Source organism: Zootoca vivipara, chromosome 5 (assembly GCF_963506605.1).
Source record: "Zootoca vivipara chromosome 5, rZooViv1.1, whole genome shotgun sequence".
NCBI classification, from domain to species: Eukaryota; Metazoa; Chordata; class Lepidosauria; order Squamata; family Lacertidae; genus Zootoca; species Zootoca vivipara.
In genome coordinates, this window is record NC_083280.1 from 85,523,817 (window position 1) to 85,540,067 (window position 16,251).

General features: G+C 46.4%; 1 protein-coding gene across 32 annotated transcripts in view; it reads left to right on the forward strand.

Moving 5' to 3' along the window:
• Window positions 1-14,883: 14,883 nt before the first annotated feature.
• The window catches only part of CAMK2G (calcium/calmodulin dependent protein kinase II gamma), a 157,800-nt gene continuing 156,432 nt past the window's right edge, over window positions 14,884-16,251 (forward strand). For 9 of the 32 annotated variants that reach the window (XM_035138195.2, XM_035138194.2, XM_035138202.2 and 6 more), the window contains exon 1: window positions 14,888-15,312. In XM_035138195.2, coding sequence (XP_034994086.1) covers window positions 15,248-15,312 — 65 coding nt within the window. In that variant the 5' untranslated portion in view covers window positions 14,888-15,247. Of the gene's footprint in view, window positions 15,313-16,251 lie in introns of all 32 variants that reach the window. The other 23 variants (XM_035138193.2, XM_035138192.2, XM_060275063.1 and 20 more) reach the window with 8 other exon arrangements.

A 16,251-nucleotide genomic window follows, 5' to 3' on the forward strand; every position in this document is an offset into this window, starting at 1 on the left:
CTTTGCCCTAGGATGTAAATGGAAATTGCTCGCCAAAGGCACGCGCACAGTGGGAGGCCCCATTAGCGAAAGCGCACCTCAGGGTAAGAATGGTTTCAGGTTAAGAACGGACCTCCGAAACGAATTAAGTTCATAACCAGAGGTACCATTGTAATTAAACTCCATTGGTGCAGGTCCTATCCTCTGGGGCAGCCCAAAAACAAGCTTTCTCCATCTTTCATGGGACAACCCTATAGATATTTGAAGAGGGCCATTAAAACACCTCTCAGCCTTCTCTTCTCCAGGCTAAACATGCCAAACTCCATCAACCATTCCTCACAAGGCTTGGTTTCCAGGCCCTCTTATTATCTTGGCCCACCCTCTTCTGTACATGTTCCAGCTTGGATTCAGACCACACCTATGTCCCAAACGCCTTGTTGAGCAAATACGTCTTCAGTTGATGTCCGAAACGGCTGTACTTTCCCAGGGATGGGTGCCAGCATACAGAAAACCCTATTCTGTTTCACACACCAGCTATGTCAAGGGCAGGAACTCCCTAGCCCTTCTCCAAGATGAGGTGGTAACTATTGGGAGAGGCAAGTACTGGGAGATCAAAAAGTTGGGTACTAAAATGTTTAGGGCTTTGTATGCCACTACCAACCCCTTGAACTGGGCTTGGGAATTCAGAGGCAGCCCTCATGGAACATAGACATATTTCACCTAGAACATCCAAGCTCTTGCAGCAGTGGGACATGCTGGGCTTAGGTTTCCCAGAACATTATTTTGTCTCTTAATCTTGGAAAAGCTCTGATCCTGACTCTGACTTGCTCTAAGGCCCTGGGAGAACCACCTTGCCTTATCTGAGCCAGCTTGCCTATCTATAAAAGCTACTATATGCTTACCTCCATCTTATAGATTTTATAGTGACTATCAATTTTAAAAAAACGCCTCTGTTTATTGCTTCTCAAAAGCTAGAAGTCAGTGCAGTGTGCCATTCTCTCTTTGTTTGGCTTGTATCTTCTGCTGGCGTGTATATGAATTATTGAGTGCTTGATAAACCGGAGAGTGCAGTTCATGGAGAGCTGCACAGAGTTGTTGTTGTTGTTTTTTTTTGCTGCAGTCCCTGCTGCCCCCGAGTCACATATCTTAGCTGAGCCTCTTTCTGTAAATAGTTGCAGGACCTCTCTATCTCCAGGCCTAGGCTCTGGAGCCTTTTCAAGTCAAACAGGATGTATGTTTGCTAATTAATTAATTTATTTATTCTACTCTGGCTGACACTCCGGTGTGCCATCTCATCTCACCCTCTTCTGCAGCTTTTGGCTGGAGTGTTTGTTTTCTTAACTATGGGTGAATGTAAATGGAACAGCTTCACCAAGATAGAGCTGAGCAGGTTTCTTTCAGCTCCACCTCAATATTTCAAAAACAGAGCCATTGTTTATTCACAGGGCAGAGAGAGAGATTCCTGGTATGGGATGAAGTGGGAGGAATTAGAGGTAACAAATACCGACAAACCTCCGTGTTACTAAGATCTCAGAATAGAGACGCGTCAGATGTGATGTTTCGTAACTGTGAAACTTCTCTTGCCCTCCTCTAAAGCAACCCTGCCATGAGACACTGTGCCCTCCAACATTTCTCTGATTAAAATAGGGATGTCTCACGCCATCATAATAATGATGATGATGATTTTATTATTTGTACCCTGCCCAACTCACTGGGCTGCCCCAGCCACTCTGGGCAGCTTCCAACATATATAAAAACATAATAAAACTTGAAACATTAAAAAAAACTTCCCTATACAAGGCTGCCTTCAGATGCCTTCTAAAAGTTGTAACTTATTTCCTTGGCTCCTTGCCTTCAGATGCCTTCTAAAAGTTGTAACTTATTTCCTTGGCTCACATAACTCCATACCCTCCAACATTTCTCTGATGAAAATAGGGGTGTCCTAAGGAAAAGCAGGACATTCCCAGATAAAATCAGAAACTGGGATGGCTTCTGTAAATCTGGGACTGTCCTTGGAAAATGGGGACACTTGGAGGGTCTGTGACAGCCAACAGCAGTCATCATTTCAAAACTTCAACATTTCATATGGTTTTTCTTTGGCAATAGGGGGTTGCTATCCTGATCAAGATTTGTTCTATTTTAAAGCAGTGAGGTCAAGAGAGGAAAGGAGTATGGTCCAAGTAGCAGGGGCGCTGACTTGCCCCCCACATTGAATTCACAACCCCTGAATTGAATTATGTTTATCTGTATTGGGTCACTGTTTGGTGGTGATGGTTTTATTTTAATAGCTTTTGAAGTGATGGTTTCTGAATTGATAACAATAGTACTGATTGCCTTTCATTTCATGTTCTATCAACTAATATTTATTTTAAACTAAGTGAAGTGACAGCATCCATATTGATTACTTTGGAGTTTAATATTTGTGAATTAGTCTAAAAACTAAGTGTTTTTAATAATAATAATAATAATAATAATTTTATTATTTATGCCCTGCCCATCTAATAGATAAAACATATTATTGAATTATCAGTCTTTGAATTGTCTGTCTTGGACTTGAGGGAATGGGAATCTAGTTTTGGAGTGAATTTTGAAATGGTTATTGAAGGGATTGTTGTATTTTATTTCATTTGCAGTTTTGATCACCATCATATTAGTTGTGGGCGGCACAGCCATAATTTGAGTTGGCTGATGAACTTTTTTTTTATTGTGGATTTCATCTTTACCATAACTTATATATCAAGGGTGAATATGAGTAGTTAATTGAGCCACCAAAGGGTTTTTTTTCCTGATAGAGTTTGTCCATTAATATTATTAATATTATCATTTGTCCATTAATATTATCGTTTGATTAGCTTATAAAAAATCAGAAAGCTGAAGCTCAGATCTGAATGTATTTAGAGAAAATGGGTCTGCAAATGTTGATTTAATGCTTGAAACAATGTTGATTTAATGCTTGAAACAATGAATGAAGTCTTCACAAATGATTGCAATAATTTGAAGAAAGAAGCAAGCAGAAATGTTTAGAGAGTCAAGGAATTAGAACAACAATGTTAATATGATAAAGGGTGGGGTTCACGTGATGTGCCTCATCTGTGGAAGCCCTACTCAATGATTTCTGCTTGTGCAGTGGGCTTTCTGCTCTCCCATCCCCTTCTTTCCCCCAAATTGATTGGGGGAAGTGTATTAGGAAAACCCTAGAACAGTGTAGGGGGAGGTAGGGGGAAAACATCCCGTCTGGTAAGCTGTAATGCTAGCACAGCTGGATCGTTCGTGATAGCGAGACATTGAATTCCACCCATAAGGAGATTAGATGCTAAATAAAATATTGCAACCAAAAAAACAGAGCAAGGCAGGCTTGAAGTTGAGAGAACTGGAAATTAAGATAGGTAATCAGGGAGTGCTCACTGGAAGGACAGATCGTGAAGCTGAGGCTCCAATACTTTGGCCACCTCATGAGAAGAGAAGACTCCCTGGAAAAGACCCTGATGTTGGGAAAGATGGAGGGCACTAGGAGAAGGGGACGACAGAGGATGAGATGGTTGGACAGTGTTCTCGAAGCGACCAACATGAGTTTGACCAAACTGCGGGAGGCAGTGGAAGACAGGAGTGCCTGGCGTGCTCTGGTCCATGGGGTCACGAAGAGTCGGACACGACTAAACAACAACAACAATCAGGGAAGTAAAATATAAGACTGTGAAGGTAAGACACAAACAATGGGGAACAGTAATTAGAGAATTGAAAGCAAAAAGTAGAACTAATGAACTAGAATTGAAAAAAGGGAATTTTGAGAACTGATAGTGAATGAAGAAAATATAAGAGGTGTTTTTTCCCCCGGAAGGCAATTTACAGCTATATTATATGGACTGTTGGCATGGAAATGCCTATCACATTTATTCTAGCTATTCAGTGTGATTGGATAAACCAAGAGATGATTCAGTTCATAACATTACGTGTGAGGGAGGCATTATATTCAGAGGAGGAACAACCGCTAGGAGGAGTGCAGAAAGAAGAAACGCCATAGTGCATCTGCATCAGCACAACCGAACGCCTTCATCTGCCCCAGCTGCAACAAAACATGTCTCTCCTGTATTGGTCTTTACAGGAGACCAATGCAGGTACTGTATACTCCAACAGTTTGACTACACCCTGAAGTCTTCCATTTTCTCCTGAGACAAGACGGATGTCAACCAAAGGGTTGTTGCTGTTTAATGAAAATGCTGCAGAAAGCAAATAAGCAGTATAAACAAGGAGTTCCTTCCAAATTGTGGGCCTTCTCTAAATGAGAATTGGTGGCCATTAATGCAATTGAATTAATACCACTTCACCAGATTGTCCACTGAATACACAAGGAAAAATATCGGCCCTTCAAGAATACATCAATTTATGGGGATGGGGAATGGTTGTTGTGAACCCAGGATGTTGTTGGCAGTCCACTTTGGGGACCCTTGGAGGGGGCTGGCTGCAATTTCTTCATTCTCCCATTCAAGTAGTTCTCCTGTGAAATGAATTGCTGAACAGGTGTTCTGTTGATATTGTTGAAAGTCTGGGTAGCAGAACAGAATAACCAAGAACAGACAAGCAGCAGTTTATGTTGCTCAGTGCCGAGTCACAAAAAAGAACAGTAGTCAGTGCACCTGCCCTTCGGGGAAGAGTATTGTTCTAAGCTCATATTCTACTTGAGCCAGCAGGTGCATATAACACGCTGTGATGCGCAAGAATTGAGGTTCCTCATCATTTAGTTTCTAGCTGCCACTGATGCACCTGTTATTCTTATCCTTGACACCATCCGATTCCTTTTTTTTATTTTACTAAGCTGTTTAAGTCAGTGATATCCCATGGTGCTAAGTGCCCAGTGTTAATTACATGCTCCATACAAAGTCTGACCTATCGCTTAATATCTGGTCTGTTTTAATGTCAAGCAGTGATATAGCTCCTGTGCCCAAGATCAGGCAGTACACCTGCTTGGCATCACTTACTGTATAGGTTTTGTGAAATATTTTGGGCTTCTGCCCATTAATCCTTCAATCCCAAGCATGCGTCGTTGGGAGTAGCCTCCAAGGAACATGATGGAACTTATCCCTAAGTAGATAAACTTAGGATTTCACGGCAAGGAAGGCTGTCACCTTTGTTCGTCCGATGAGACTGCATTGCCTTTGCCTAACAGGCAGAAATTCAGCAAGTATATTTCCCCATCATGATAATGTTGGAACTTCTGAGAATTGAGAGGATGGCATGTGACATCTTTGCTCCACCTAGCACCTCCTGCATCAGCCACCAGGGCCAGGTCTGTGTCAGACATCAGCCACCCCACAATGAGGATGTCCTGTCCTGTCATCTAGCTGATTCAACAGCCAGTAGATTCAGCTGAAGAACTGCATTTGTTGGAACATCAGAGAACAAGGGGAGTGGGGGACTTATATACACCTTTGCCCTGCTGTAATGACAATTGTATTATTGTGTTTTAAATACATTGCAAGCTGCCTTAGCAGATGGGTTAGAAATGCTCCTGAATAAATAAAGCAATGACGAGAGATAACTTCACCTGCTACGTTCTAGAGCATGGGTGTCAAACACAAGGCCCGGGGGCCAAATCCGGCCCGCCAGACCTCGTCATGTGGCCCGCCGAGCGCCCCAGCCAGCGGGACCCAGCAGCGGGACCTTGCTGCTGAAGCGCCGCGCCGACAAAGCACCGACAAACAGCTGGGGCCTGGGGGGGTAGAAAGGCGGCTGGAGCAGTGCTGCATGGAGCACCCCGAGCCACAGCAGGAGAAGGAGGAGGTAGCTTGCCAGGTCAGCGCCCAGCAGCGCCTCACGGAGAGTCCCGATCCTCTGCGACGCAGCAGTGCTCTGTAGCACTTTGAATCCTCCTCCTCCTGCCACGGCTCGGCGCCTGGAAACGGCTGCTGCTGCTGCTGAAGCACAGACAAAGCACCCAGCAGCGCCGCGTGGAGGAGCAGGAGGATTCAAAGTGCAGCCAGCAGCAGCAACGCTCCCAGAGACTCGGGGCGCTCTGCGCACGCTGCTGGGTGCCGATCCAAGCCTCTGGGAGCCGGCAGGAGGAGGAGGAGGCTTGCCGGGTCGTCACCCAGCAGCGCGCACGGAGCGCCCTGAGTCTCTGGGAGCGTTGCTGCTGCTGGCTGCCGGAGGCTAGGGGCGCTCTGCGCGCGCTGCTGGGTAACGACCCAGCAAGCCTCCTCCTCCTCCTGCCGGCTTCCTGAGGCTTCGGGGCGCTCTGCGCGCGCTGCTGGGTGACGTCCCAGCAAGCCTCCTCCTCCTGCCGGCTCCCAGGGGCTTGGGTTGACACCCAGCAGCGCACGCAGAGCGCCCCGAGCCTCATTCAAACCAACTTTAAAGAACACATTTTTTAAAAAAAAATCAGCAGTAACATGGTCATAAAACCACATCTAAAAAGTCTGGGGTAATTCAACATTTTCACCTGGTACCAAAAAGAAGAAAAAAAGACTCAGGTCCAGATGAACCTCTGCGCGTGCTGCTGGAACCACTTGCAGTAATAATAATAAAAAGACACCCACCGAAAATAAGCCACCCTGTGTGTTTTTGAGGAAAAAAAGTTATAAGACGGTGTCTTAAAAAAGGGAAAACACGGTAGGATGCTGCTTTATACTTCTGGCCCTTAAACCCTGGAACCAGGAGAACAGCTCCAGTGAGTCAACCTCAGCCAGTCAGGGTGGTGGCTCACTGGCAGAACATCTGTCCTGCATGCAGAAGGACCCCAGCATCTCCAGGTACTAGTAGCTCTGCAAAGGTCCTGCATGAAACCCTAGCGAGCCTCCACCACCCAGTGCAGTTACCAAAAATCATTTTTCAATAAATTGTACAATAATTGTACATTTGAATATCTACTTGCCATTATTCTGACTGTTGTTGTTTAGTCGTTTAGTCGTGTCCGACTCTTCGTGACCCCATGGACCATAGCACGCCAGGCACTCCTGTCTTGCACTGCCTCCCGCAGTTTGGTCAAACTCATGTTCGTAGCTTCGAGAACACTGTCCAACCATCTTGTCCTCTGTCGTCCCCTTCTCCTAGTGCCCTCAATCTTTCCCAACATCAGGGTCTTTTCCAAGGATTCTTCTCTTCTCATGAGGTGGCCAAAGTATTGGAGCCTCAGCTTCACGATCTGTCCTTCCAGGGAGCACTCAGGGCTGATTTCCTTAAGAATGGATAGGTTTGATCTTCTTGCAGTCCATGGGACTCTCAAGAGTCTCCTCCAGCACCATAATTCAAAAGCATCAATTCTTCGGCGATCAGCCTTCTTTATGGTCCAGCTCTCACTTCCATACATCACTACTGGGAAAACCATAGCTTTAACTATACGGACCTTTGTCGGCAAGGTGATGTCTCTGCTTTTTAAGATGCTGTCTAGGTTTGTCATTGCTTTTCTCCCAAGAAGCAGGCGTCTTTTAATTTCGTGACTGCTGTCACCATCTGCAGTGATCAAGGAGCCCAAGAAAGTAAAATCTCTCACTGCCTCCATTTCTTCCCCTTCTATTTGCCAGGAGGTGATGGGACCGGTGGCCATGATCTTGGTTTTTTTGATGTTGAGCTTCAGACCATATTTTGCGCTCTCCTCTTTCACCCTCATTAAAAGGTTCTTTAATTCCTCCTCGCTTTCTGCCATCAAGGTTGTGTCATCTGCATATCTGAGGTTGTTGATATTTCTTCCGGCAATCTTAATTCCGGCTTGGGATTCATCTAGTCCAGCCTTTCGCATGATGAATTCTGCATATAAGTTAAATAAGCAGGGAGACAATATACAACCTTGTCGTACTCCTTTCCCAATTTTGAACCAATCAGTTGTTCCATATCCAGTTCTAACTGTAGCTTCTTGTCCCACATAGAGATTCCTCAGGAGACAGATGAGGTGATCAGGCACTCCCATTTCTTTAAGAACTTGCCATAGTTTGCTGTGGTCGACACAGTCAAAGGCTTTTGCATAGTCAATGAAGCAGAAGTAGACGTTTTTCTGGAACTCTCTAGCTTTCTCCATAATCCAGCGCATGTTTGCTATTTGGTCTCTGGTTCCTCTGCCCTTTCGAAATCCAGCTTGCACTTCTGGGAGTTCTCGGTCCACATACTGCCTAAGCCTGCCTTGTAGAATTTTAAGCATAACCTTGCTAGCGTGTGAAATGAGCGCAATTGTGCGGTAGTTGGAGCATTCTTTGGCACTGCCCTTCTTTGGGATTGGGATGTAGACTGATCTTCTCCAATCCTCTGGCCATTGCTGAGTTTTCCAAACTTGCTGGCATATTGGGTGTAGCACCTTAACAGCATCATCTTTTAAAATTTTAAATAGTTCAGCTGGAATATCATCACTTCCACTGGCCTTGTTATTAGCAGTGCTTTCTAAGGCCCATTTGACTTCACTCTCCAAGATGTCTGGCTCAAGGTCAGCAACCACACTACCTGGGGTGTACGAGACCTCCATATCTTTCTGGTATAATTCCTCTGTGTATTCTTGCCACCTCTTCTTGATGTCTTCTGCTTCTGTTAGGTCCTTACCACTTTTGTCCTTGATTATGGTAATCTTTGTACGAAATGTTCCTTTCATATCTCCAATTTTCTTGAACAGATCTCTGGTTTTCCCCATTCTATTGTTTTCATAGTCATTCATAGTCATTCATAGTCATTATTCTGACTATGTTACTTATTACTTACATTATTACAAAAAACAGTAATAACTGAATGCAGTGACAATAATTTATGATAATAAAGAGTGGACACATAGTCCTACAGATACTACCGGCCCTTTGAGGGTGACCAAACTGCTGATGAGGCCCCCGATGAATTTGAGTTTGACACCCCTGTTCTAGAGTGTTGCACAGCTATTAAAAGCATAGGAGCACTGCCAAATAAAATACAGTAACCTTATTTATCTGCTCCGTGCAGCTTGGCTGAGTTCCTAAGCTCACCATTCGGATGCCAAACCTCGGTGGCTGATGCTGGGAAACAAATGAAGATTTGCATGATTAAGGACAAGATGAAATATTGGGGCTCTCCAAATTACTTGCACAAGACACTTTGTGCAAAACTCCTCGCATCAATGAAGGAAAGGCGATGTGACCTTTTAACTCAGATAATAAAGTTGCCCCTGCAGCATAGGGATCAGCAGCTGGATGCCTTGTGACCAAGTTTTAGAGTTCTGAAGAGTCCCACTTTGGCTCCTCAGCTCTCAGAGAGATATAGGTAGGGAGTGCAAATAGAATGGCTCTTTGGTAAAGCAGTTGCTGACCAGCACTCCATTTGCCTAGCTGGGCAACTAGGTAGGTAGTGTATTCCTTGTTCATAAGGCCTGATACCTTCAATTAATTAAGAGTGTACGTAAACCCTTGTACTAGGTTAGAAGCACACACATCTCTGCAAGTTAGCCTGCCCAGAGCAATGTTCAGGAGCTGCTAGCTAGAGTTAAAGTATATCTGATGTAAAGAAGCCCTTCTCTGGAAGGAATCTGTGTCCTTACGTGCATGCCTTGAAGAGCAGGCTCAGTCCCCTCTCACTAGGTCAGTCTCCTAGATTGCTGGAGTAGAAGAAGAAGAGTTTGGATTTGATATTCCGCTTTATCACTACCCGAAGGAGTCTCAAAGCGGCTAACATTCTCCTTTCCCTTCCTCCCCCACAACAGACACCCTGTGAGGTGGGTGGGGCTGAGAGACTTCAAAGAAGTGTGACTAGCCCAAGGTCACCCAGCAGCTGCATGTGGAGGAGCAGAGACACGAACCCTGTTCCCCGGATTACGAGTCTGCCGCTCTTAACCACTACACCACACTGGCTTCCCACACTGGGAGTAGGAAGGAAATGGAGCATGGAGACCTGCAGAAGGGAAAGAGGGGGACATAGACGGCCACTTGATGAACACCAGTTCCTTGAAAGCAATCGTTTACTTTTCTTTGTGGTCTCTGTGCAGGCACACAGTCTGCACATACACCATATATGTAAAGCAACCCCTGCCGCCCCAATAATTATGGGAACCATTGTTTAAGGGTGCTCGGAAACGTAGCTCTGTGAGGGTAATCTCCAGAAGGCAGTGTCCAAGCAGATTTTGACATCCAAGCATTTATAGAAAAAGAGGTGCCAGAGCTCACCCTTGTTCTCTTACAATAGTGATGGCATCCACCTGAGAGGTGCTGGGACTGAGTTCTGGTGAGTTCCGGCTGAGGGAAGAAAAAAAAGCCCCAGTGTTTGAATATGGAAATCTGAGGTCAGAGAGCTACTCAAAACAACTTCCAGGACCAGAACCCCTTCACAGATGGTGGTAGAAGCAGTCACAGAGGTGGTAGCTTGTAGGATGGCAGCAATGGTCTGTCAGGCCAGTACACAGCAGAAGTCTGACCATTGCAACAATCCAGGGTGCCAATTGCAGAGGTGAAATTTAGTAGTCCTTGCATACTATAACCAACGAAAAAGCTGGAATCCTTATGAAAGTAGGTGTGCTGTTCTATGCAGGTAGAGGCGCTAAGGCCCTCCTGACAGCCAATAAAATGGAAGGAGACGTCTTGAATCCTTATTGGCCTGGTGATTATTGGCTTGTGGTAATGTGGAGGTGGGCATTATCCATGATCCCTTGACATAAGCTTCCAGTTTTAATTGTGTTGTCTCTCTATGTGTTTTCATCGTGAATACTTATATTTTCATGGCCATGCTACAGATTTTTTTAAAAAAAAATACTTTGTAAACCACTGAACAGCCTATTCTGACAATAAGAAGTGTCATATATATATATATACTGGTAATAAGGGGTGAATCAAATCCTGATTCAGGTAGAAAAGAGATGATTATGGCTAGAAGAAATATAACATCTGGTTGTAACAGAGATTCAGCCTTGTAAAGGGAAAGAGAGGACAGATTGGTTTGTACAGTCCATTTGCTCATCTAACTGATGTGAGTGCCAGTGGCAATCTCCAATCACCAAGAAATGAGGTTTTGGGGGTCCCAGCACATACCCTGGGCTTGGTTTCCTTGAGTTAAGGTCATCAGAGAATTAAATAAACATAGTTTATTTAAAGATATATATAGGCCGAGTAAGAGATGGGAATTCGTAGCATTAATGCTCCCATTACATTTTTAGGGTCCCCCCCACCCCCCAAATGCCATAGCACAGGACTACTGCAAAGAGCAATATTAAGCATGTGACTTTGAGAATCAATTTCAGGATTGCCTATTACTTTCTGACCATTAGCTTCAATGGCAGTAAATTCCCTGTACTTGGCAAGCTCTTCAGTTTTGCAGAGAGAAATTCTCCCAACAAAAGGGTATCTTCTTCCGCAGAACAATTATATTAAAAAACAGGACTGGAGAGATCTCACACCCACCCACCCCACACGCTGACTAAAATGTGTAACGCCCATGCCTTTACCCAAATGTTTTGTTAAAACATTTGTTTGTTTTTATGGAGAAGGGGACTACAGTTCAGATTTTTGCCCCCTATGGCAAAGCTTATAGATCTAGCAGACCCCTACTGACCATAATTGCTGTGACTAACCCCCCCAGGCCCCGTTTTAATCCATCACTTAACTAAAAACAAAGTAATCTGCACATACTTGTCAGAATATAAGGTTGATAAAAAAAGAGATGGGGATAAATAAAAACAGCCTTACTGTGTTAATGTAAATGTTACTATTTTGAAAAACAAAACAAAAAAACAAAAAAACTTAGTGTAAATGCTAAATGTTATAGTTGCAAAAACTTAAATTTTGCTCCCTGTGGTTGAGAAAGCTCATTTAAATGGTAGTGGACAGTAGGGTGAGATGGGATGGGGAACTGGCCCTGACAGGAGTGATGGATTGGTGTCTTTTCGGCACACTAACCTGACTTCTGCCTTGCCCTTCCCACTTCCAGTAAGCAGAAGTGACTCACCTGCCAGGAGGTGAACTTCCTTTTCAAAATGCAAGTAAATTCTAAAACACAGGAACAAAAAGCCCTCCCTTTAAGAGAGGCAGTCTGGAAATTGTAAGTTAAGGCACCCACCTTAACTTCCTATGCAGCTAACAAAATTCCTTCAGTAGCACCTTAAAGACCAACTAAGTTTTTATTTTGGTATGAGCTTTCGTGTGCATGCACACTTCATCAGATATCTGATGAGGTATCTGATGAAGTGTGCATGCACACGAAAGCTCATACCAAAATAAAAATAAAATATAAAATATTTTATAAATAAAATAAATATAAAAATAAAAACTTAGTTGGTCTTTAAAGTGCTACTGAAGGAATTTTTTTATTTTGTTTCGACTCAGACCAACACGGCTACCTACCTGTAACTTCTTATGTAGCTGTAAGTAAGCACATTCTATCATCTCAAATGTAGTACAATTTAGTGTTTTCAATTTGCATGAAAAACAAGGAAGAGCCATTTGGTTGTTTTTTTTTGAGCAATTTTATAAGTTCGATAAGAAATTCTCTTCTCTAATATGGAAAATTAGCAGCTAAATAAAAACAGATGAAATTTTCATTTTCTTTGGCTACAATAATGGGGGGGAAGTGTTGGGTTTTTTCTTTCTCTGTCTACGTGGGCCTTTTGGTTTGTGGCAAGTTCCTTCAACCTTTGTGTTTCCACTTTTCTCTGCTGCTCCTCTTCCCCTGAACTGGATCAGGGTTGCTGTACAGGGGAAGGATATTATCTTTTTATTATTATTTTTTATCATTATTAACATATAAAACACATACATTTATATTTACACAAAATACATACACATACACAACACACTACTGGTACCTTATATTCATAGCATAAAACATACCTACATTGTTGTTTAGTCGTTTAGTCGTGTCCGACTCTTCGTGACCCCATGGACCATTACTCTATATAATACCTGCCTATACTATACATAGGGACCCAGGTGGCGCTGTGGGCTAAACCACTGAGCCTAGGGCTTGCTGATCAGAAGGTCGGTGGTTCGAATCCCTGTGACGGGGTGAGCTCCCGTTGCTTGGTCCCATCTCCTGCCAACCTAGCAGTTCGAAAACACATCAAAATGCAAGTAGATAAAATAGGAACCGCTATAGCGGGAAGGTAAACGGGGTTTCCATGTGCTGCTCTGGTTTGCCAGAAGCGGCTTTATCATGCTGGCCACATGACCTGGAAGCTATACGCCGGCTCCCTCGGCCAATAATGCGAGTCGGTCACGACTGGACCTAATGGTCAGGGGTCCCTTTATCTTTATACTATACATATCAACATACCTACCCCACACGGACACCCACCAACTAACTTAAACACATTTCATTATTTCTTTAATCTCTTCTTCTATCTTGACTTTACTCTCCTTTCACTCTAGTGTAATCATTTTCTAGATTCACTCAAGGATATTATCATGATGATGACGATGACCATTTCTTTCCACACTGCTTCCCCAGCCCTAAATTCTTATTCTCACCACCTTCCCACTGCTGCTTCTATCTTAAAATGCACCAGACAGGTCTTGCTTCATATTTGGCACTGAGGTTGTACATCCCACACAATGGTTTCGATTATTTATTTTATGGTTTTGTATTTTGATTTTGTTCTGTGAACCGCCCTGAGACCTCCGGTTATAGGGCGGTATATAAATTCAATAAATAATAATAATAACGGTTTACCACTTCTGGTGAAAGCTCTGCACAAAAAGCTACTTAAGACCCGATCTGGCTTTCTAAAAGGCATCTGCTGCTTTTCTGCAGTTGCTGAATTTGCCGCGGACTGTTATTGGTTAAATGCTGTTTTCCTGGGTCGGATTATCGTGGCGCTTCGGCACTAGGTTTCATTCTGCATCCATTAGAAAGCCACACCAAAAGCCCTTTTGGCTGCAGAGCAGGGTTATTTCATATGTGTGCGTGTTCCATGATCAACCTCATTGGCTACGATACTGCCCCTGCGCGAGATACAGAACTCGTTTCAAAATAATTGCGCGGGTGCCCTCTGCACCTGACCTGCTCGAGTGCCACCAGCTCCCCCGTTTGCAGACCCTGCTCTGTCGGAGAAGCGGCTTGGACAGCCTTCCTGTCATGGCAACGGCGTTCCAGGCGACGAGACCCGCCCCCTTGCCCCCTCCCCCGCGTTCACCAAGGCGCATCCCGTCCAGGATATGCAAAGCCAGAGTCACCAAGCGCCTGCAGCCGTCTGCTCTCGCCGGATTGGCGCGGGGAACCAGCGCGAGGCAAGGCTGCGGTTCGCAGCCTCTCGTGCGCGCGCGCATAGCTTAGAAAGACGGCGGGAGACAGCGGCGCCCCTCCTGCCAGTGCAAAGGGGGGGGGCGCCAATTCTCTTTAAAGCTCCCATGGGGGGGGTCAGATTGTGTCCTGCCCCACGTTCTGGTGAGCGAGGTGGCCAAAAAAAAAGCTGAACTTTCGCCTGGAAGTTTTTAAGCAGAGGTTGGATGGCCACCTGTCATGGGTGCATTGCAGGGGGTTGGACTAGACTAGAGGACCCTCAGGGTCCCTTCCAACTCGACCATTCCACGAGCCTCTATAGAAGAGACTCCTATCCGCCAACCTCCGAAGCGACTTGAGGAAAAAGCGGCTGCCCGTCGCCTCACGCCTCAGAGAAGCGCTGCCGCCTTGCGCTTTACTTGGTAGCGACGCTCGCCGAGCTGAATAGCGCTTCCATTCGAGGAAGCTCCGCGCGCGACCAGCGTACTGTATCTCTACCTCCTGTCTGTGAGGCGGAAGGCAAGCAGTACTTTGGGCTGCCGAGACTGGGGAAGGCGGGCTCCTTCCCTGGGAGGAAAGCGAAGCAGCAGCAGCAGCAACCGCTGCCGCCTCACGCAAGCGCAACCCGCGCCCAGCTCCTCCCTTGCTGGCGAGTCTGCCCGCGCTCCCTCCGGCCACACCTATGGGGAGGGAGGGCTGGCTGGTAGGCGGAGGCAAGGAAGGAGGGCGACGAGACGAGGGAAGGAGGCGGCGGCGGCGTCTCCTCCTCGACTCCCTCCCAGGGAAGAAGATCTCGCGGTGCTGGGCGCGCTCAGCCTCCGACGCCGCCTCCTCCGCCTCCTCGTCTTTCTGCGGGGAGCGGTGACTGTGCGCAGTGAAGCGGGCGGGAGCGCACAGCTGGGCGGAGAGGCACGCCGGCACCAGCTCCGCGAGGAGGAGGAGGACGAGAAGGTGGAGACGGAGGCCGAAGTAGTGAGAGCAAGGGAGGAAGAGAGGAGCAGCAACTCCTGCAGGAGACGACCGTCCCAGCCCGCGCAGCCCTCGGAGCCTCGCCCAGTCCGATGTCCCTGCGGCGGCGGCGCTGAGCGTGCCTGCCCGCCGAGCCTGCAACGCCTTCCGCAGCGCGAACATGGCCTCCCCGGCAACGTGCACCCGCTTCACCGATGAATACCAGCTGTACGAGGAGCTCGGCAAGTACGCAGCCCAGGCGTTCCTCGCCGGTGTCTTTCTCCTCCTCCCTCCTCGCTTTGGCGCAGCTCCTGGCAGCCGGGCTGTTATTGCGGCCGGGCGCTGCTCCGCCTTCCCCCTTGGATCCTCTCTCGCCCCTTCTCCGTCGAGCCTAGATCCCGATCCTGGAACCCCCCCCCCTTGGGGGGCTTCTCTTCCCTTTCCCTCCCCTCCCTTCTGGTGCTACTAACTGTAGTTTCTACTCAGGAAGTCTTTCTAGCAAACTCTTCTCTGCTCGGAGCCTCTCCCTCCCTCCTTCCTCTCCGATGCGGACTTTCCCTTACCTGTTATTGGAACGGAGCCTTATAGCCCGTGCCATCCGCGCACATGTAGGCCGTCGTGTTGCGGCTCCGTTAAACCAGAGCAGAGGCGCTTGGTCTCCGGGCTTTGCAAAAGCGAGCCCGAGAGGAAATGTGCTCCGCGCTATGTTATGCCAAGGCAGTTGGAGGAAGTAGCTCGAGGGAGGGAATGAAGCCGGGGCAAGCAGTCCAGAGGGTCTGCTTCCCCCCACAGGATGGGGGCACGCTCCGGGGCTATTTCTGCCCCGAGAAATATGGGATTCCACCTATTGCTGAGCTGGATACTGCTGCTTTAACCCAGGAACTGCTTTTCCGTCTGAATGCCACCCTCCCTGCTGTTGCTGTTGCTGCAGCCTGCAACTTCCAAGATTCTTCCTTCCCCCCCTCCTCATTTCTGCAAGGGACATTGCTGCATTTCTCATGCATCAAGGGAGGTTCCCTGTGCCAGTGCTCCCCCCCCAAAAAAAAATTACTCCAGAACTGATCTTAAACAGACACTGTTTTTGTTTTTCCTTTCCTTCAGTATTCTGCAGGAGATTTGCCCAATATTCTGGTTGGGATGAATACATTGTGTGTGCCGTTGGGGGTAGATGCACCCCAGGTACTG